General features: G+C 33.8%; 1 protein-coding gene across 8 annotated transcripts in view; it reads left to right on the top strand.

The window, feature by feature from the left end:
• The window catches only part of CNTLN (centlein), a 299,263-nt gene that overhangs the window by 260,775 nt on the left and 16,424 nt on the right, over positions 1-22,064 (top strand). For 6 of the 8 annotated variants that reach the window (XM_046023817.1, XM_046023821.1, XM_046023820.1 and 3 more), the window contains 5 exons: positions 649-746; positions 2,249-2,375; positions 2,938-3,042; positions 3,782-3,919; positions 4,506-4,691. In XM_046023817.1, coding sequence (XP_045879773.1) covers positions 649-746; positions 2,249-2,375; positions 2,938-3,042; positions 3,782-3,919; positions 4,506-4,691 — 654 coding nt within the window. The remainder of the gene's footprint in view (positions 1-648; positions 747-2,248; positions 2,376-2,937; positions 3,043-3,781; positions 3,920-4,505; positions 4,692-22,064) is intronic. The other 2 variants (XM_046023819.1, XM_046023818.1) reach the window with 1 other exon arrangement.

Below are 22,064 nucleotides of genomic sequence, written 5' to 3'. Positions count from 1 at the left end.
CTGCCCGGGTACCTCCCTACTTCTCCACACAGTCTTTCCTCCGTCTTCCCTGCAAGGCGATCCCAGGCAGTGTTCTGAGAGCGCAAAAGTGCGAGCTGCAAGGGTTGAGGCCCAGGATCTGGCACTTGCGTAATGTCATTTCTGCCACATTTTTTTTTTTTTTCGACAAAGCAAATCACGGGCCAGACAGACTGAAAGGGTTGGAAGATGAATCTTACCTCCTAATGGGAGGAGCTGCAGAGCATTTATGACCATATTTGGTCTGTTATGGGTTCTTAGTAAACCCACCATTCATTTTAAGTGATCTTATTAGCCCATTAAAATGCTAAATTAATCACATGCACATATACATTTTATAAAAACAGTCCATGTTTCTTTCCCATACGTGTATTTTGGGTATGTGCTTTTTACAGTTGTTATACAATGACATTCTTCTGTGGTTTTGGTATGTTATATAAAAATTTTAGTGTACCATAGTACTTCTATTAAAACATAAAATAAAGCATTTAAAAATAATAAAATGTCCTTCTTAATTATAAGCATAATTTTGCAAATTTAATACTCTTCATGAGAATGGTATTTATTTGTATGCTGCATTCCACCAAAGACTGAAAGGTGTATTTGATTTTATGTGTATTTTTAATCTAGAATGCGACTAATGAACTCACTAAACAGTCATCAAATGTGAAGTCTCTGAAATTTGAACTTCTAGCAAAAGAAGAACACATAAAGGAGATGCATGAAAAGTATGTTCTTGATATTTTTATCCATTGTGTTTGGTGCCACCTAGTGGTAGTGAACTCTATTAAACATTGCAACCCAAGAAATAATATCGCATGTTCAAAATGAAGTTTTTCCTTCCTTAGTTCATGTTTAAACCTCAATAAGAAGAAAGTTTAAAGAATAGTACCTATAAGCATGGTTGATGGCAGACTATTTACTGTTTTTTATTTAGAGTAAGAATATTTAAAGTTAGATTTTCGTTCTTAAATGCTTAATTTTGAATATATATAAATTAATTACCTAAAGACTACAAACAGAAAACTTATGAATGTGGTAATTATTTGGACAAAAATATATATGTAGATTGATCTTTTATTGGATTTAATGCCTAAACTTATAGAGCTAAGGTGGAAAAAAAGGAAAGTTTCACTTTTCTCTAGAAGGAAGATTATAAAAGTTTGTACTTCATGTGTTTATTAGCAAAAAGGAGTTTGAAATGTTCTATCGCACTGAATCAAAATGATTTCCTTTCTATATCTTTTATAGATATATTATTACAGCTTAGGGGTGATTACATGTTTAGATAGAGTTCCAATCTGTTGTTGATAGTTTGAGAAATATATCTATCTACTGTACATACATGTATACCACATTTAAGTGAAGATAACTTAGAAGTGATACTAACAGATGAAACTACTAGACTAAAAGATTGGTTAATTTTTTAAACAAAATATCTCCAGGTTTATTTATGAGCCTCAGAAGCAGTCTTGTTTACTATATAAGAGTGAAGTCTCTAGAGACACATTCTTTGAATCCTGGCTCCTTGACCTGCTAGCTCCATATCACAGATTAATAACGTTCACTCATAAAATTCTTGTGAGGCTTGAACGACTGTGTGTAGAGCACTTGTAACAGAGCTTGGCACACAGCAGGTACGCTGCAGATGTTGCCTGTCACTATTCCATAGGACCAGTAGTAGTCGTCATTGCAGCTGCCGTTACACACAGCTTATCTGTGAAGCTACACTGATAGGTCAGTTCAGTCATAAATGATATTAAGTTAGAAGATACCATGCCCAAGGTTATTGTGTTTCTATATGCCACTATGAGATTTTATATTTGTTTATTATTGTATAGAATTGTTTCCTGTCAGTGTTAGGCTTGTTCATGATCTCCAAATTTCAGTTTGATTTTTGATAGCAATGCAAGAATATAATTTAGATATAATGACTTTAATTTTTCATAAATTTTGTCAATCTCAGTTATCCTAGTTTTTATGTCTTAATGTATATATAATACTATAATTACCAGTAACAATTGGATTATAAATTTTATAAAAACTCAAAGTATTAATAGAGCAATATTTCTTCTCATGTAATTATCTTATTTGCAATTAATATCAGATAGCATTTAAAAATTAGCAAGAGGTATAGCACTGGATAGTATGTAAGATTATCATGTAATCATATAATCATTGTTGAAGTATTTTCTATCATCTCTATAAAACGTCTTTTTTCCCTTTCAAGGATGTCCCGAATGGAGAGGGATATAACCATGAAAAGACATTTGATAGAGGACTTGAAATTTCGACAGAAAGTAAATCTGGAAAGTAATGAGAGTATTAATGAAATGTTAGAAAATCTTGAAAAAAAGGTATCAGCTTTTATGTTCTCTGACGTTGAAAAAAAATCACTGCCCTCTTATTTATTAATACTCTTGAGTATCAATCTTAATAAATTTATAGAAAATATTCGTAAAATATGTATACTGTTACATAATTACATTACTTGCTCTGAAAGTACATTGTTTTAAAATTCAAGACTCAAATCTCATACATAACGTAGCCACACATTCTCTTTATATTTGTGAACATATCATGAGAAGATAATCAACTTTAAATTTAAAAACCTTCGATGTTTCTTTGTACAATTCAGAATTATTTATTTGCTTTATTTAGTTTGCTAACGTTTAAAATGCTTGAATGAAGCATATATTTTTAAATGAAAAAGGTGATAACCAACTACTAGAAGTTCTTTAAAAAAATGTACTCACCAAAATTTTTTAAGTGTACTTTTTCCTTCTGTACACTTAATTCAGTGTACTTAGAAAGAGAGTGGTATTTAACACAGTTGTATATCTGACCCCAAAGTGGAAATCAGCAATTTGCTGACTAAGAGATTTTTTTTGTTTTGTTTTGTTTTGTTTTGTTTGTAAGGTGCTATTTGCACAACTCATAAAGCAGCTTGTGCTTTGGCATTCACTAAATGTTATCCACTCCAGAGAGAGCATCTCCCTTACTTTCCTTGTTGGAAATAAAAATGTAAGTATCTGTTAGCTCAAGTGGATTTAAGAGAGAAAATTTTACATGAGCAAGACAAATGCACATGGATTTTCTTTCTTTTTCTCCTCCGCACATCCACGTATGTTATAATTACTTCCTATAGGTTCTTTTTTTCAGTGTTGTCATTTAAATACTGCTGATTTCAAACTTTCATTCCTGATATCATTCCAGATACGGCCTTAGAATATTTTTATAAGTAATTACGTATCTTTAGTGGCATTAACTGAATAAAAAGAAACTATTTCTTCTTTCAAATGTATAATTAGTATGTTGTAGCACTTATTTAATTTTATCCTAAAAAGTACATGTTACATGGTTATAACTGAAAGTTACCCATGACTCAGCTTGCTTAAGAATCAGAGACAACCATCCCCTACTTAAGGAAGTTTCGGTTAGTAATGAAAGGAAACATAGTTAAAATTAGTACTGTATTATTAGGCAGACCATACATACCAACATTCATACCTTTTCGTGCATTTTTCGTTTTTTAATGATGTAAGGGTTTTCGTCTCGTTTGTGATGTGAGTGCTACAAACCTTATACTTGAATTTGATGTTGTGTATTTTTAAACTTTTATTTATTTAAATTTGATATCATTTATGAGAGAATAAAGAAATTGGACTTATTCATGAATTCGTTTGGTTTCTGTTTAAACAAATGGAGTTTATCACTAGGATGCCTTAACAGATAATAGTTAACCTTTACGCTTTTGCTGTAGGTGAAGACACTAACTGAAGAATGTTCCAACAAGAAGGTATCAATTGATTCACTAAAGCAGAGACTCAGTGTTGCAGTGAAAGAGAAGTCACAATATGAACAGATGTATCAAAAAACTAAAGAGGAATTAGAAAAAAAGGTACACTTTTTGGATGTGTTAGCTTAGAAATGGAATGTTACTGTATCTTTTTAATTTTTAAAGTCCTCATTTTTTTTCTCCCTAAACTATTATGAGCAACTTAATTGTTTCAGATAACTGCAAAGTACATTTCTATCTCTACATGAAACAAAATTTGTTTAACATTAAAGGTAGTGCTATATTAGAGAAACAGATTTTGTGTCTTGATAATGTCTTTTAAATGAACACTATTGTTAAGAACTGGCCTAAGTGGCTATAAATTTTTTGGACCCACCTAACCTTAGAAACTAATTAAATATTTCTATTTGATTTGTGAGATCTTTTGGTCTAAAATAGCTTCCATGCCTTTAATGATGTCTTTATAATTTTTAGAAATATAAATAACTTTGATGATAAATACATGACAATATGTGCACAGGATATTTTATTGAAAATAAATGAAAACAACCATCCATTTTACCCAAATGAAAATAAATGCATACAGAAAGAGAGTCATGAAACCATTTTTTTACCTGACATGTATACCTAACTCTTCCCAATATGTTTGTGAATGATTTTCTATTCTGTGATCACTGGTCTTCTGCAGGATGTCAAGCTTAGTCTCCTAGTATCAAAAATAAGTGAGACCGAATCTGCAATGGCAGAGATTGAAACAGCGGCATCTAAGCATCTTCAAGGATTAGCACTGCAAAGTGAGCAGGCCCTGGAAGGTGCACAGAAGAAGTTGTTGTTAGCCAATGAGAAAGTGGAAGAGTTCACCATCTTTGTAAAGGTTTGAATTACTTGTAGTTTACTAACTGTACTGCAGGAGAATGGTGACCTCCTTGAGATGATGTGGGAACACTCTGAAATTTCTGCTTTCTGAAACCACAAAGCATCTTCTCCTACCCTACTTGCCACAGTGTTCAAAATTTGTCCAGAAAAGGTCTGGTTTTACAGTTTGAGTTTAAATTTTTCCATCCTATTTTTAATATTCTTAATATCAATTCAGTTATGAATCATAATAATCTTGTAATCATTCAGGTTTTAAGATGAAAGAATTAAGTCATTTATATACTCTATTCTTTTGAAAAATCCAGCAAGAACAACCAGAAACTTGCCCCAGATTTATTGACGCTCAGAGACATCTCAACCCCAGTCCATAGCCTATTAGACATGGAATGGATAGAGGAATGGTAAATGACTTAGCAGAACAAAAGGAAGACCAATCAAAGTGCCTGCAAAGGCTGTACTTACTGTCTAGAAATTATCTGACAGCTGAGGAACCCCAGAGAGGCTCAGTCATTGGCTACACAAGGAACCATACATGATGGGGGCCGGGGGGAGAGCCAAGTGGTTTGTTTGAAAGTCCTTCTAAGGAACTTTTTCTACCTCTGGTCTGTGCTTTTGCCCCAACACTCAGACAGTATTCCTCCCTTAGCTCTTCTGGGAAAATCAAGGAGGAACAGCTCTGGTTTGAGTTATTAGGCACTATGGACCAAGAATCTGGTGATTGCTCTGCTCCTTTAGTCCCATCGTGAGTTGTTGATACCTCTTTTTGGTGCCTTTTATCACATCTCATATTATAGTTAGCGAATGGATCTCTTGCCGCCAGGTAGATGATGAGTTTCTTAAAGTGAAGGACAGTGTTTTATCAATCTCCACCTCCACAGCATCTACAGGTACCTGGCAGAATAGTCCGCATGTGGTCATGATCACTACTTAATCAAACTATATTTCTATTAGAAATATGAAATTTTAATGTAGTTCTTTGGCCTTTCAAAATAAGCACCAAAAGAATGTGATTATGGTGGGAAAGTCTCTCTTTACCTTCTCTCTTTTCTCCTGAAATCACAGTGTTCTGTTTTGTTTTGTTTGTTAGCAATCTTTGATGAGATTGAGTTACTTGTGCTGCTTGATGGCATGCATGATTAAGAACTGGCATATCATATACCACAAAGCTGTAGTAATCAAAACAGTATGGTACTGGCACAAAAATAAACACACAGATCAGTGGAACAGCAAGGAAAGCACAGAAATAAACCCGCAATTACATGGTCAATTAATCTTTGAAAAAGTAGGCAACAATATGCAATGGAAAAAGTCAGTCCCTTCAAGAAATTGTGTTGGGAAAATTGTACAACTACATGCAGAAGAATGTAACTGGCTGACCACTTTCTTACACCATGCACAAAAACAAACTCAAAATGGATTAAGGACCTAAAGTTGAGACCTAAAAGCATAGAAATCCTAGAAGACAACATAGGCAGTAATTTTTCTGACATCAGCCATAGCAACGTTTATCTAGATATGTCTCCTGAGGCAACGGAAACAAAAGCAAAAATAAACTGTTGGGACCTCATCAAGATAAGTTTCTGCACAGCAACAGAATCAACAAAACTAAAATACAACCATTGGAATGGGGAAGATAATTGCAAATGATATCTGATAAAGGGTTCATATCCAAAATATATAAAGAACTTATAAAACTCAACACCCCCAAAACAAATAACCAAATTAAAAAATGAGCATAAGACATGAACAGACATTTCTCCAAAGAAGACATACAGATGGCCAGAAGGACATGAAAAGATGGCTCATCATCACTAATCATCAGGGAAATGCAAATCAAAACCACAATGCAGTGTCATCTCACACCTGTCAGAATGGCTAAAATCAAAAACACAAAAAACAAGTGTTGGCAAGGGTGTGGAGAAAAGGAACCCTTTTGCAGTTTTGGTGGGAATGCAAACCGGTATAACCACTGTGGAAGACAGTATGGTTGTTCCACAAAAAATTAAAAGTAGAACTACCCTATAATCCAGCAGTCCTGCAACTGGGTATTTACCCCAAAAATATGAAAACACTAATTTGCAAAGATTTATGCACCCCTATGTTTATTGCAAACATATTTATAATAGCCAAATCATGGAAGCAGCCCAAGTGTCCATCAATGGATGAATAGACAAAGAAGATGTAGCACATATATATACAATGGACTGTTACTGAGCCACAAAAAAGAATGAGATCGTGACATTTGCAACAACATGGATGGATATAGAGTATAATGCTAAGCAAAGTCAGTCAAAGGAAGACAAATACCATATGATTTCACTCACATGTGTAATTTAAGAAATAAAACAAGTGAACAGAGAGAAAAAGAGACAAACAAAAAAACAGATTTTAACTATAGAGAATAAGCAGATGGTTACCAGAGGGGAAGTGGGTGGGAGGATGGATGAAATAGGTCAAGGGGATTAAGAGTACACTTATGAAAAGCATTGAGTAATATATAGAATTGTTGAATCACTATATTATATGCCTGAAACTAATATGACACTGTATGTTAACTATACTGGAATTAAAATTGAAAGAAACTGGCATAACACAGCAGTAGAAATTTATTTCAATATATGAAATCTTTTCAATCCATGGAATTTTTATAAAATGAAATTTTAAACTACAGAATCACATAACATCACTACTTACTGTCTCCTTTCCCAGATAACCCGCCTGTTATTTGAATCACTCAATTAAATTTGCCACATATATATATGTGTGTGTGTGCATATTCTAAAATATATTATTTTATATATATTAATATATTAGTGTTATCAAATCAGGTTTTTTTTCTGGTTTCTCTCTCTAGATTGGTAGGTAGTTTGGCATCTCCTAAGCCCCCAGTAGAGACTTCTCTGCTCAGCATAGAGTATTTTTAAATCCACTTACCTCCATAGGTGTTGATCTTATTTATAAGAGGTAACATTCCTGAGCTTATAGATTGAATATAAGATGGCAGATAACTGGATTTTATGTACAATATCATATTCTTCATTCCTCTAAAAATAGGAGCTTATGACATTTTATGGCACTGTTGGTAGTACCCCATTTAGAACAAATCCCTTACTTTGTTTCTTTGGAAATCATAGATACCTTGGGAGTTTTATCATTTTAAAAATATCTACAAAATGAATGGAATAAAACATTTTTTCCTTTTTATCTCTTTTAACAAAGGTTTCGGTGGACATAAAGTCAAACCAATAAACCTTGCCTCAGAGGACCCCAAATGATTGCAGAGCATTAATTTTAGTGAGCGTAATTTACCTTTTGCAGATTTAAAATGTCGTTTTTTCCAAATACTTGTTGAATAGTCTCACTCTTTAACTTCTGATAGCGCTCTCATTGAATATTGTCATTACTCATGATGTAAAACCATTTTTATTATGACTTTTAGCTTCATAAGCCTTTGTTTTTTGTTTTCTATTCAGATTAGGGTTTTGTTTGTTGTAGTTGTAGCCAAGATATAAAATATGAAATACATAATTATAAGATTTATTTAAATGCCAATTATTGTTTTTTTCTGAAATAGTCTTTGAATGTGTCCTTTTGATTTTTTATTTTTTAAGAATTTATTTATTTATCTGACAGAGAGAGACACAAAGTGAGAGAGGAAACACAAACAGAGGGAGAGGGAAAGGAAGAAGCAGGCTTCCTGCTGAGCAGGGAGCCCAATGCAGGGCTTGATCCCACTACCCCGGGATCATGACCTGAGCCAAAGGCAGACGCTTAACAACTAAGCCACCCAGGTGCCTCAGAATGTGTCCTTCTTAAAAAGAATTGATAACCAAAAGTTTTAAAAATAGAAAAATGAATTTTATGATTACGTATCTGATTATTATAGATGATGAAGTTTCATGAAGTTTCAGTTTATATTATCATTTCATGATAATATAATGGGTATACTTCATCACAGAAAGTAATTTGGCAAAAATTATCCTTCAAAAAGCAAGGTTTTTACTTTTGTCCAAGGATTTGAATGATATTTAATAATTAAGTAAGTAATTTCTAATTGTTGAAGAGTGACATACTAATCCTTCGTATTTTTCACCAACAATGAGGTAGAGTATAAATGTCTTAATAGATAAATTCAGAATTGCTGTGGTTTCATGTCATTGTAATTTGAGTAACATATTAGAGATTATATAATAGGAAAAGATAAAAGAGATCAATAAGCAATTTTTAGTACTCTTTCAGAACCTTTCCATTTAGTTTCCATTTGATATTGGATTACCTGTCTTAGAATCAAATTGCCTTTAAATAAGATGCATAATTTAGGGCCCTAAATTTATTGCATCAAAGTCTTGGTGAGGGTGGGGCCCAATAAGCTGAATTTAACAAGTTAAGTGATTATTATGCATAATGCCGTTTTTAAAACACTGCCTTCAGTTGTTTTTATCAACTGAATCTATATATGAGTTGGTGTTTAATCAAAGCCTAATGGTAATTTGAAATTTGTTTTTCTTCACTGTGATTTAGAGCCAGTATGTAGTTGATACTGGCAGTATTTCTGCTGTTTAATCCATTTTTCTAATAAAGGGCAACCAGCAACTAATGCCAAACCAGAAACATTGGCAAAGACTGGACATTTGGCTCTGAGGAATGAGATGACTACCATCCTTCTCTTCTTTGCACACATGGCCCTAGGACCATGTGGAAATGCCCAGGAGCCACTCTCTGAGGCTATATACTGTCAGTGACTTCCTAAATCTTTACTGTGCTAGAGCTCAGCTTTTAAATATTTAACACCTTTCATAGTTTGGCGCCATTGTGCCTAGAATCTAATCTTCCCACTACTCTTCAACTTTCCCCCGTACTGTGTTCATTCCTGCCTTTGCACACGTTCTCCTTCCCACTGAACACGTTGTCATTCATTATCCCCAAAGCACTGACACTGGCATGTTAATAAGACTCATTCGGTTCTCAAGGAATTTTAATTTAATAAGTAAATTTAATATTTGATATAAATGTCATATTTATATAAATATAATTTTAATACTTATTTAGTAAATAAAATTGAAATTTAATGATTTTATATCTGGCTCAAGAATGGTACTAGACACATAATCACTGATTAGATTGAAAACTCTGTGAAGGCAAGAGCTGGGGCACATTCCTTAAAGAGCATAAAGAATGTGCACAGTTCCTACATGGAACATTGTGATCACCAGGACCCATTCTGTACATAGCTTATTAGGGTATCATGTAAACAGAAGTACTTAATAAATATTATTACTAGTATTAATAGCAATAATGTTTGTTCTGGCCCTGTTGTGGAATCTGTGTTCCCTTTAGTCTATGCATTTTTCACAGGGCACAACCAGATTAGAGAAGAGGTGGAGTGACCATCTGTTCTAGATCTAGTCTTGAATATGGAATTTTGCCCGGCGGTGAAATCAAGCGCTTTGAGCATGTGGGCTGGGTGTATGTGGCAGAGCTGAGACTTTAAATCCTCCTAGTAACTGAATAAAACCCACAAGGGAAATTCCTAGAAGTATTTGCTCAGTTTGATTGAGCCCTGATACAGGCTTGTTAATGTGCTTATATGTGTGAGTCATATGCCAGATTCTAGCTTCTCAATGGTTTTTGTTAGCTCTGAAATAAATATCAGCCAAAGAACAACATTTAGCTGGAAGCTTAAATCATTTAATTACCAATATGTGCTTGCTTTGGAAAGATTTAGTAAGATGTTTTGGGCATATAAATTTCTTGCTTCTTTAATGAGAACATTTGTGGAGCACTATAATTTTATTTTTATATGTACAGTTTGTTAATACTTAGGCACTGATCTACTCTCTTAATTATGATTTTTTTTGTTTCTTTTTCCAACTTTAATGAGATAGAATTGACATATCACACTGTATAATTTAAGGTGTACAGTGTGATGATTTGGTATATGTATATATCGTGACATGATTACCACAATAAAGTTAGTTAACACAACCATCACACCTCACATAATTACCATTTTGTTGTTGTTGTTGTTATGGTAAAGAAATTTAATATCTACACTTACAGCAGCTTTCAAGTATACAATGCAGTTTTGTTAACTGTAGTCACTATGCTGTACATTACACCCGGGAATTTATTTTTCTTATAACTGGCAGTCTGTACCCTTTGACCAGTGTCTCCTTCCTCCACCCCTCAGCCCTTGGAAACCACTGTTCTACTCTTCTGCTTCTATGAATTCAGCTTTTTTAGATTCCGCAGGTAAGAAGCATCATATGGTATTTGTATTTCTCTGTCTGACTTATTTCACTCAGTATAGTGCTCTCAAGGTCCATTCATGTTGTCACAAATGGCAAGATTTCCTTTTTATGGCTCTATAGTATTCCATTGCATATGCATATGCAATGGAGTATTATAAATGGAAGAAAACATAATATATATATGAAATATATGAATGAAAGAAATTATATATATGATATTACACACACATACACACATATATACATATATATATAATGTTTTCTTTCATCTATTTCATCTATCCATCAATGGACCCGGAGCCCTGAGGTTGTTTTCATGTCTTGGCAATTGTGAAGAATGCTACAGTGAATATGAGAAGGCAGATATTTCTTTCAGATCCTGTTTTCATTTTCTTTGGCTATGTTCCCAGAAGTGAACTTGCTACATCATATGGTAGTTCTACTTCTAATTTTTTAAGGACCTCTATACTTTTTTCCATAATGGCTGTACTGATTTCCATTCCCACCAGGTGTGCACAGGATTTCCTTTTGGTTCCATCCTTGCCAACATTTGTTATCTCTTACCTATTTGGTAATAGCCATTCTAATAGGTGTGAAGTGATATCTCATTGTGATTTTGGTTTGCATTTTCCTAATGGTTGTTGGGACTGAGTGCCTTTTTATGTATTTGTTGGCCATTTGTATGCATTCTTTGGCAAATGCTTATTCTGATCCTTTGCCCATTTTAAGTTGGATTGTTCGGATTTTTGCTATTTAGTTGTATAAAGTTTAAAATTGGGAAGATTTCTTTGACTATTCAGTTTTTTGTAGTTCCATATAAATTTTAAGATTTTTTTTTAATTTGTGAAAAATGTGAAAAAATGCTATTGGAATTTTGAGAAGGTTGGCATTGAATCTAAAGATGGCTTTGGGTAGTATGGCCATTTTAACAATATTAATATTATAATTAATAACACTATTCTTCATATCCATGAGTATGGGTTATCTTTCCATTTATTCACATTTTCTTCAATTTATTTTATCCATGTCTGATAGTTTTCAGTGTATAGATCTTTCACTTTCTAGGTTAAATTTATTACTTAGATTTTATTGTTTGAGGCTGCTATTAGAGATGGGATTATTTTCTTTATTTTTTAATCAATGTTTTGTTGCTAGTATATAGAAACACAACTAATTTTTAAATGTTGATTTCATATCCTACAACGTACTGAATTTGTTGGTTAGTTTTGATGATGTTTTGGTGGAGTCTTTAGGATTTTCTATATATAATATCATGTCAGGGCAAATCAAGACTGTTTTACTTCTTCCTTTCTGATTTGGATGTCTTTTATTTCTTTTTGTTCCTTAATTGGTCTAGCTAAGACTTCCAGTACTGTGTTGAATAGGAGTGGTGACAGTGGCATCCTTGTCTTGTTATGAATCTTAGAGGGAAAGCTTTCAGCCTTCCATTGTTGAGTATGATTTTTAGCTATGGGCTTGTCATATGGAACATTTATTATGTTGAGGTATGTTCCTTCTATACTCACTTTGTTGAGAGTTTTTATCATGACAGGATGTTGAATTTTGTTAAATGCTTCTTCTGCATCTACTGGGATGATTGTATGATTTTTATCCTTCATTCATTTAATGTAGTATGTCACATTTATTGATCTGCATATGTTGACCCATCCTTGCATCCCAAGGATAGGTCCCACCTGATCATGTGGTATGATCCTTTTAAAGTACTGTGAAAACCTGTGCAGGAGAAATGCAGTGGTTAAATCTTCAGGGAGGCAAGAGGGCTATCCTGGTCATTGATTTCTTCAGCAGCAAAAACTGATGAGGTCCTCTTCAGGACAGGCCACTGTGAACCGAGGTTGCGCCTGCTTGCATGGCTGACACTGGTACCCCTAGCTCTTCTTCCTTGTTCCAAGGCATCTCCGAACATATCAGTTGAGCCAGTCTCTGGATGAGATGAAATTGTAGCAGGTCCTTCATGCAGTGCATCAAAAGTCTGGGGAAGCTGGTTGCTCACCTTACTCTTTCTTCTCCAGGGAGGGGAAGGAACTGTTGAAACTGGGAGTTCCCTCTCTGTGGTGAGCCACACCAGCCTGGGTAATAGGCTGATACAAGCAAAGTGAAGCTGTCCTTTTCTTTTATGTTTGTTTATTTTCAGGTTTTTGTCCCACTGTGTTTTGGGACTTTAAAAGGAAGGCATATGCCCTCTCCTTCTCCTTTCCTTGATATTACTGGGCAAGAATTTAGTTATGGTGGTGAGCCATCTTAGACTATTGAGACAAAAGCAACATTGACTTAGGAATAAGGCACAGATGCCTCTTTCATGGCTACTATTAATATTTGTTCTACAGACTCTTATAAATGCAAATACACAAGAAAAATTTATAATTATGGGATATATGCAACCAAAATGTTATTGTCAGTCATATGTTTTTAGACATAGAAAATCCAAGAGAATCAACTCATGAATTACTAGACCTAACCAGATAATTCAGCAATAAGCTCTAAACAAGGTCAACAAACAAAATAAAGTAGACTTTACAAGTAATAATATATTTTAGAATGCTATTTTAAAATTTCTGTTTACAAAAATAAAACATGACTCTTAAATACCCAGAAATAAATCTTTCAAGAAATGCAAGAAACCTGTAAAGCAGCCTAAAAAACACTAAAAGCCAAAAAACAGAACTAAGTAAATGGAAATAAGTATTGTTTTCTGAATTGGAAGAATCCATTTATTCCAAAGTTAATCTAAATGACAGTGCAGTCCTAGATAATGACAAATTGACTCCAAAAGAATAGCTGAAAAGTAGGAATAAAAATGACTGATGAAAAAGAATGAACAGAGAGAGGAAGATTTTCCCTAACAAACACCAAAACATGCTATAAGGTTATGGTAAATAAAACATGATTACTGTAGAAATAGATGAATAGAGCATTAGACAGGATAGAATTCCATCATTTCACATTCCCACCAATAGTGCACAAAGATTCCAGTTTCTCCACGTTCTTGCCAACACTTGTTATTTTCTGTATTTTTGATAGTAGCCACCCTAATATTTGTGAGGTAACATCTCAGTGTATGAATTTTTTAAATTTTTTATTCAATTTATTTAATCTAGACAAAGAAAAACAGTTCACACATTTTTCCCCTCCTGCCCATCCCCTCCCCTGCCACCTCATGAAACCACCAGTCTGTTCTCTGTCTCTATGAGCTTGGTTTGGTTTTGCTTAGTTTCCACACATGAGATCATACGGTATTTGTCTTTTTCTCTCTGACTTCTTTCATTTAGCATAATGCTCTCAAGGTCCATCCATGTTGTCACAAATGGCAAGATTTCACTTTTTTAAATGGCTGAATAGTATTCTATTGTGTATATATACACCAAAATTTCTTTGTCTACTCATCTATCGACAGACATGTAGATTGTTTCCATATCTCAGCTATTCTAAATAACGCTGAATTGAATGTAGGGACACATAGATCTTTTCAAAATAGTGCTTTTGTTTCCTTTGGATATATATCCAGAAGTGGGATTGTTGGATCATGTGGTAGTTGTATTTTTAATCTTTTGAGGAACCTCCATACTGTTGTGCATAGTGGTTGTACCAATTTAAACTCACACCAGCAGTTACACAGGGGTACCTTTTTCTTCATATCCTCACCAATCCTTATTTCTTGTCTTTTTGATAGTGGACATTCTATTGGCTATGAGGTGATATCTCATTTTGGTTTTGATTTATATTTCCCTGATGATTAATGATGTTGAGTATATTTTCATGTACCTATTGGACATCTGCATATCTTCTTTGGAAAAAGGCCTATTCAGATCCTCTGACTAATTTTTAATCAGATTGTTTGTTTTGTGTTAAGTTGTATGAGTTCTTTGTGTATTTTGAATATTAGCCCTTATCAGATATGATTTTCAAATATTTTCTCCCATTCAAGAGGTTGCCTTTTCATTTTGTTTATGGTTTCCTTTGCTGTGCAGAAGTTTGTTAGTTTGAGGTAGTTCAACTTAAACACTTTTGGTGTCAGAATTTAAAAAAAAAAATCATCAAAACCTGTGTTAAGGAGCATATTGCCTATGTTTTCTCTTTAAAGTGTTATGGTTTCAGGTCTTAACTTCAAGTCTTTAATCCATTTTCAGTTAATTTTTGTGTATGGTGTTAGATAGTGGTTGGGTTTCATTCTAATGCATACGTCTGTCCAATTTTCCCAACGCCATTTATTGAAGAGACTATCATTTCTCCAGTTTTATTCTTATCTCTCTCATCATAAATTAATTGACCGTGTATTTATGGGTTTATTTCTGGGATCTATATTCCATTCCATTGGACTGTATGTCTGTTTTATGCCAATACCATATTGCTTTGATTACTGTAATTTTGTAATATAATTTGGAATCGGGGAACATGATACTTCCACCTTTGTTCTTTTTTCTCAAGATTTGCTTTGATTATTTGGAATCTTTTGCAGTTCAATGCAAATTTTAGGATTGTTCTATTTCTGTGAAAAATGCTATTAAAAGCTTGATTGGGATTGAACTGAATCTGTAGATTGGCTAGTGTGGACATTTTAACAATATTAATTCTTCCAATCCACTACCATGAAATATCTACCCATCTATTTGTATCTTCTTCAGTTTATTTCATTAATGTCTTACAATTTTCAATGCATAAGTCTTTCACTTTATTCATTAAATATATTCCTAGGTATTTTAAAATATTCTTTTTGATACGCTTATAAATGGGATTTTTTCATAATTTTTCTTTCTTATACTTCATTATTATTATTATTATTGTAAACAACAGTGACTAATTTTTGTGTATTGATTTTGTATCCTATAACTTTACTGAATTTGTTGATTAGTTCTAACAGTTTTTTTATAGAATGGTTAGGATTTTCTATATATAATGTCATCTACAAATAGTGACAGTTTTACTTTTCCTTTCCAATCCAGATGCCTCCTCTCCCCCCCACCCCCGCCAATTTCTCTGGCTTCCAATACTATGTTGAATAAAAATAGCAAGAGTGGGCATTTTTGTCTTGTTACTGAGAGGAAAAGCTTTTAGCTTTTCACCTTTGAGTATGACCTTAGCTGTGGGCTTCTCATATATCGCCTTTATAATTTCAAGGTACACTCCTTCTATATCTGCTTTGTTGAGAGTTTTTATCATAAACAGATGTTGAATTTTGTTAAATGCTTTTTCTGCATCTGTTTAGATGATCATATGGTTTTTATCCTTTCTGTTGTTAATGTGGTATATCACATTAACAATTTCTGAATGTTGGGCCATCCTTGCATATATGGCAATAAATCCCACTTTACCATGGTATGTGATCCTTTTCTTTTTTTTTTTTAAGATTTTATTTATTTATTTGACAGAGAGAAATCACAAGCAGATAGAGAGAGAGGGAAGCAGGCTCCCTGCTGAGCAGAGAGCCCGATGTGGGACTCGATCCCAGGACCCCGAGATCATGACCTGAGCCGAAGGCAGTGGCTTAACCCACTGAGCCACCCAGGCGCCCTATGTGATCCTTTTCATGTATTGTTGAATTCAGGTTGCTGATACTTTGTTGAGGATTTTTGCTTGTATGCTCATCAGGAATATTGGCCTGTAATGTGTGTGTATATGTGCTGGAGGGGATAGCCTTTTGTGGTTTTAGTATCAGGATTAATACTGGGCTCATAAAATATGTTTGGAAGAATTTGACCCTCTTCTACTTTTTGAAAGAGTTTTAGAAGAATTAGTATTAATTCTTAGTCGAATATTTGGTGGAATTCACCAGTGAAGCTATTTGGTTTTGGACTTTTATTTGTTGGAAGGTTTTGATCGCTGATTCAGTCACCTTGCTAGTAGTCAGTCTGTTTAGATTTTCCATTTTGATTCAGTTCTGGTAGGTTGTATTGTTCTAGGAACTTATTCATTTCTTCTGGGTTGTCTTGTTGGCATATAATTGTTCATAGTCTTTTATGATCATTTCTATTTCTCTGGTATCAGTTGTAGCATCTCTTTCATTTCTGATTTATTTTCATCCTTTTCTTTTTTTCCTGATGAGTCTAGCTAAAGGTTTGTCAATTCTGTTTATCTTTTCAAAGAACCAGCTCTTAGTTTTATTGATCTTTTTTATTGTCTTCTTAGTCTCCATTTATGTCTTCTCCAGTCTTTGTTATTTCCTTCTTTATAGTTTCTTTGGACTTCATTTGTTTTTTGCTTTCTAATTCCTTGAGGTATAAAATTGGGTTCTTTATTTGACAGTTTTCTTGTTTCTTGAGGTAGGTATTTATCACTATGAACTTTTATTTTTATTTTAGTTTTAGTTTTTTAGAGAGCATACACAAGGTGGGGAGCAGGAACAGAGGGAGAGAGAATCTCAAGCAGGCAGTGCAGTGTGGAGCCTGATGCAGGGCTCAATCTCATGACCCTAAGATCGTGACTTGGTCTGAAATCAAGAGTCAGAACCTTAACCAACTGAGCCATCCAGGTGACCCAGAACTTTCCTTTTAGAACTGTATTTGCTTTCATCCCATAAATTTTGGTATTACATTTCCATTTTCATTTGTCTCAAGGTATTTTTTTTTTTAATTTCTCTTTTGATTTCTTCTTTGGCCTGGTGGTTATTCAGTAGCATGTTGTTTAAACTTCACATATTTTTTAATTTTCCAGTTTTCTTCATGGAATTAATTTCTAGTTTCATATCATTGTGGTCAGAAAAGATGTTTGATATGATTTCAGTTCTCTTAAACTTATTAAGTTTTGTTTTGTGGTCTGGCATGATGTATCTTGGAAAATATTCCATGTGCATTTGAGAAGAATGTGTATTCTGTTGCTTTTTGGATGGAATGTTTTGCAAATATTTGTTAAATACATTTGGTAGTATGTCATTTAAGGCCAGTGTTTCCTTATTGATTTTCAATATGGATGACCTATCCACTGATATAAGTGGTGTTAAAGTCCCCTACTTTTATTATGTTACTGTCTATTTCTTCCTTTAGGTCTATTAATATTTGTCTTATATATTTAGATGTTCCGAGGTTGGGTGCATAAATATTTATAAATTATGTCCATTTGTTAGATTAACCTTTATCACTATGTAACACACTTCTTCATCTTTTACTGCAGTCTTTGTTTAAAGTCTATTTTATCTGATGTAAATATAGCTACTCCAGCTCTCTTTTGGTTTCCATTTGCATAGAATATCTTTTTCCATCTCTTCATTTTCCATCTTCTTACATCTAAAGTGTGTCTCTTGTAAGGAGGAGATATGATGAGGGTGGTTTTTTTCCATTCAGTCAAACTGGTCTTTTGATTGTACAATTTAGTCTACTTACATTTAGAGTTATTATTGATAGGTGTGTGGTTATTGCTATTTTGTTAATTGTTTTCTAGCTGGTTTTGTAGTTCCTCTCTTGCTTTCTTTCTTTGTGGTTTCATGATTTTCTTCATATATAAGGCATACTTATACTCTTTTCTCTTTATCTTTTCTGTATTTACTGTAGCTGTTTTTTCTTGTGCTTATATGAGTCTTACATATAAGAGTTTATATCTCTAACAGTCTGTTTTATTTTGATAACAACTTACTTTTGATCCCATTATAAAGTGTAACATTTTTATTCTCATCCATGTTTTGTTTTTGGTGCCACGTTTTACATCTTTTTATCTTTGTATCCCTTAACCAGTTTTTGTAATAATAGCTATTTTTACTACTTTTGTTTTATAACATTCATACTAGCTTCGTAAGTAACTAATCTTTGTAAGTAACTAATCTGTGGTTTTGATTTGCATTTCTCAGGTGAGACATGATTCTTTATGTAGATAATCCTAAAGATTTATAAAACAGCTAGTAATATTAACAAGAGAGTTTAACCATTTCATGCAATATAAGGTCAAGGTACAAAAATCAATGATTTTTATGTATTAGCAATAAACAGAAAATGAAATAGAAAATTTTCAACTTACAATAGTATTAAACAAATTCTTTAAATAAATTCAATACCAAATGTTGGAATGAATGTGGAGAATGGAGAATTTTCATCTACTGTTGGTGGTGCAAGATTTGATGGAAAGCTCTAAAAGTTCTAATAAATAAAATATTCACCTACCGCATGACTCAGCAATTCTACTTCTACGTCTTTACCCAAGAAAAATGAAAACATATGTGTACAAACATACAGACAAATATGTACAGCAAAATTTATAGCAATTTTATTCATAATAGTCAAGAACTGGAAATATTAGGGGGAAATGCATTTTGGAAAATTCTGTCTTGATTTTAGAGAGGTAAAATCATCATTATCCCACCTCTGTCCCTTGGAATCATGCAGCAGACAAGAATGAGAAACAAAAATTCAGCTCCTTTTGACAGTCAATGTAGATCAGAACTAAAACTCTATATTTCAAAATACACGGAAGAACTGAAAAACAGGTAAGATTGGTGAAAGCATGCAAGAGGACACAGAAATAAGACACCATGTAAAGAAGTCTTAGATTCTCCAGACCTCTGAAAGATCAAGACCTCTTAAAAGATGGAAGTTCACATGAGGTACAAATCCAATATCCACTATTTGCAACAGTGGAACAGGTCTACAGTGGTTTGTGATAGCCATCCTAGAACTGGTTTGCTTCCATAAGGAAATAGGGCTTAATGAAATATAACAGAGACAAAGAATATCTGAAGGAGCCCGCTTGTCTCATAGCAGCCAAGAAAAGAGATTCCTTATGTTGTGAAACAAAACAAAACAAAAGGCAAGCAAATCATAAAAAAATAACCAGGCAAATGGAATTCATCAAAAAAAAAAAATTAAAGTAGTGTGTAAAATTTCACTAGCCTGGAACATACCACAGGACTTTCTTCTGTGTAACTTTCTATAAATAGATGATCTAGGAAAAAATCTTCTCCTTCAAAAATGAGTCCAGAGAAATGAACCAACACAGTATCTACGCAAATGTACTAGAGTAAGAATGGAGAAAGACAGAAAAAGTAAGTGGCAGGAAAATAAGTCTCACCACAGATAAGTTGCCACAGAGCAGCTGAAAATTTTGAGTATAAATTTGAAATATTAATGAAATAATTTCCTCTAAAAGTCCCATGTTTAAGGTGGAATTAAATGTAAGAATTGGGGGAAAAGATGCTGAGACCTAGGAGTAGATGGAAGCAAGGTAGCAGGCAAAGCAGGGAAGTAAAAGAAAAGAAATTATCTCATGAAATACATATATTGCTGGTCGCATATAAATGTGTATGTGTCAACAATTACAGTTTGGGTGTGGAAGGAATTGCCTAGGAAGGGGCATCAGAGAAAATTCTAGATTATGAAGACTTTGTGTATCTTGAGCAGGGTGATGGCTCTATACAGCTCATTAAACTATATATATATATATATATATATATATAAAGCTCATTAAACTAAACCCTTAAATGTGTGCACTATTTCATTTATAATTTTGCCTCAGTTTAAAAATAAAGCATATTAGGGGGAAAAGGATTTATGAAGCAAGTGACAGAGATTCAACATATTTATAATTGGAGTCTTCAAGGAAAGAAACAAATAATAGAGCAGAACAGATATTGAACCTATAATTCAACAATAATTTCCCTCCAACAAATAAATAAGCTGGCAAGAGCAATAAGCTAGAAAGAGAAAACTTAAAAATGATCCTTAGAAACACAAAGAGTTAACGGGAAGAGAACACCATGGTCTTCAATTAGGAAGACTCAGCAAGCTAAAGGGTTACCCTGACACAGACGGAATTTAACCTGATTGAAATAAAATTACTGGTAAGATTTGTTTTTTAGGGGGGAGGGAAACTAGACAAGGTTCACATGGAGGTTCATATGGAAATCAAACAAGGAAAAATTACCAAGAAAAACCTGAAAAAGAAGGGTAGTAAGAGGGAACTAGCCCTGCCAGATGTTAACATTTATTATAAAGCCTTACTAGTTTAAATAAGTTATAAAACTTCATTAATAAAAGAGAGATGGGACAAAAGAGAAAGTCCAGACACTGACCTAAACACATGAGACCAGTGGGAGAAAGGTGAACAAAGATTTATTTTATTTAAGTGAGACAAAGAGAGTGGGGCCAGGAGGGGCAGAGAGAGAGGGAGAGAGAGTCTTTTTTTTTTTTTAAAGAATTTATTTATTTATTTGACATGCAGAGATCACAAGTAGGCAGAGAGGCAGGCAGAGAGAGAGGAGGAAGCAGGCTCCCTGCCAAGCAGAGAGCCCGATGCGGGACTTGATCCCCGGACCCTGAGGTCATGACCTGAGCCAAAGGCAGAGGCTTAACCCACTGAGCCACCCAAGTGCCCCAGGGAAAGGGAGTCTTAAGCAGACTGTGTGATGGGTCTGGAGCCCCACACAGGGCTTGATCTCACAATAATATAAAGGCATGACCTGAGCTGAAGCCAAGAGTCAGACACTTATCTGACTGTGCCACCCAGGCATGCTAGTTGAACTTTTTAATAAACGGTTGTAGGATGACTGATTTTATGTAATAATTTCTAAATGATGACAAATGGGTAAAAAACATATAAAAATGAAAAATAAAATCTTAAAAGTAACAGAAAAAAATTATGCTGAGAAAATGCATTTATATATATCTCTTTGTGGAGAATGCTTTTTGAAGTATCACACAAAAGTCAAAAGTGAGAAAGAAAGGAAAATCATCATTGGATATTAAAAACATAAGAAGTATTTTTTCCGGGATGCCTCAGTTGGTTAAGTGTCTGCCTTCCACTCAGGTCATGCTCCCAGAGTCCTGGGATTGAGCCCCTTATCAGGTTCTTTGCTCGGCAGGGAAACTGCTTCTCGCTCTGCCTGCCATTCCCCCTGCTTGTGTGCTCTCTCTTTTTCTGAAAAATAAATAATAAATGCAATCTTTTAAAAAAATATTTTTTCCTTGGCATGAAACACTAATTACTCTGGAAAGAAATACAAAGTATGAAAAAATTTGGATAGGTACAGTAGACAAATGTAATATCCAAATATGTAAACAACTCCTATAAATCACTAAGAAAAACAGAAAAAAATGACCAAAGAAATGTAATTATCTCTTAAGACTGATGTTCAACCTTTTTTTTAAATCAGAGACATGAAATTTAAAAATACAGCGGGAAAA

The sequence above is a fragment of the Meles meles genome, chromosome 11 (genome assembly GCF_922984935.1).
Source record: "Meles meles chromosome 11, mMelMel3.1 paternal haplotype, whole genome shotgun sequence".
NCBI lineage: Eukaryota > Metazoa > Chordata > Mammalia > Carnivora > Mustelidae > Meles > Meles meles.
The sequence above is the reverse complement of the archived record's forward strand: the minus strand, read 5'-3'. Positions and strand labels throughout refer to the sequence as shown.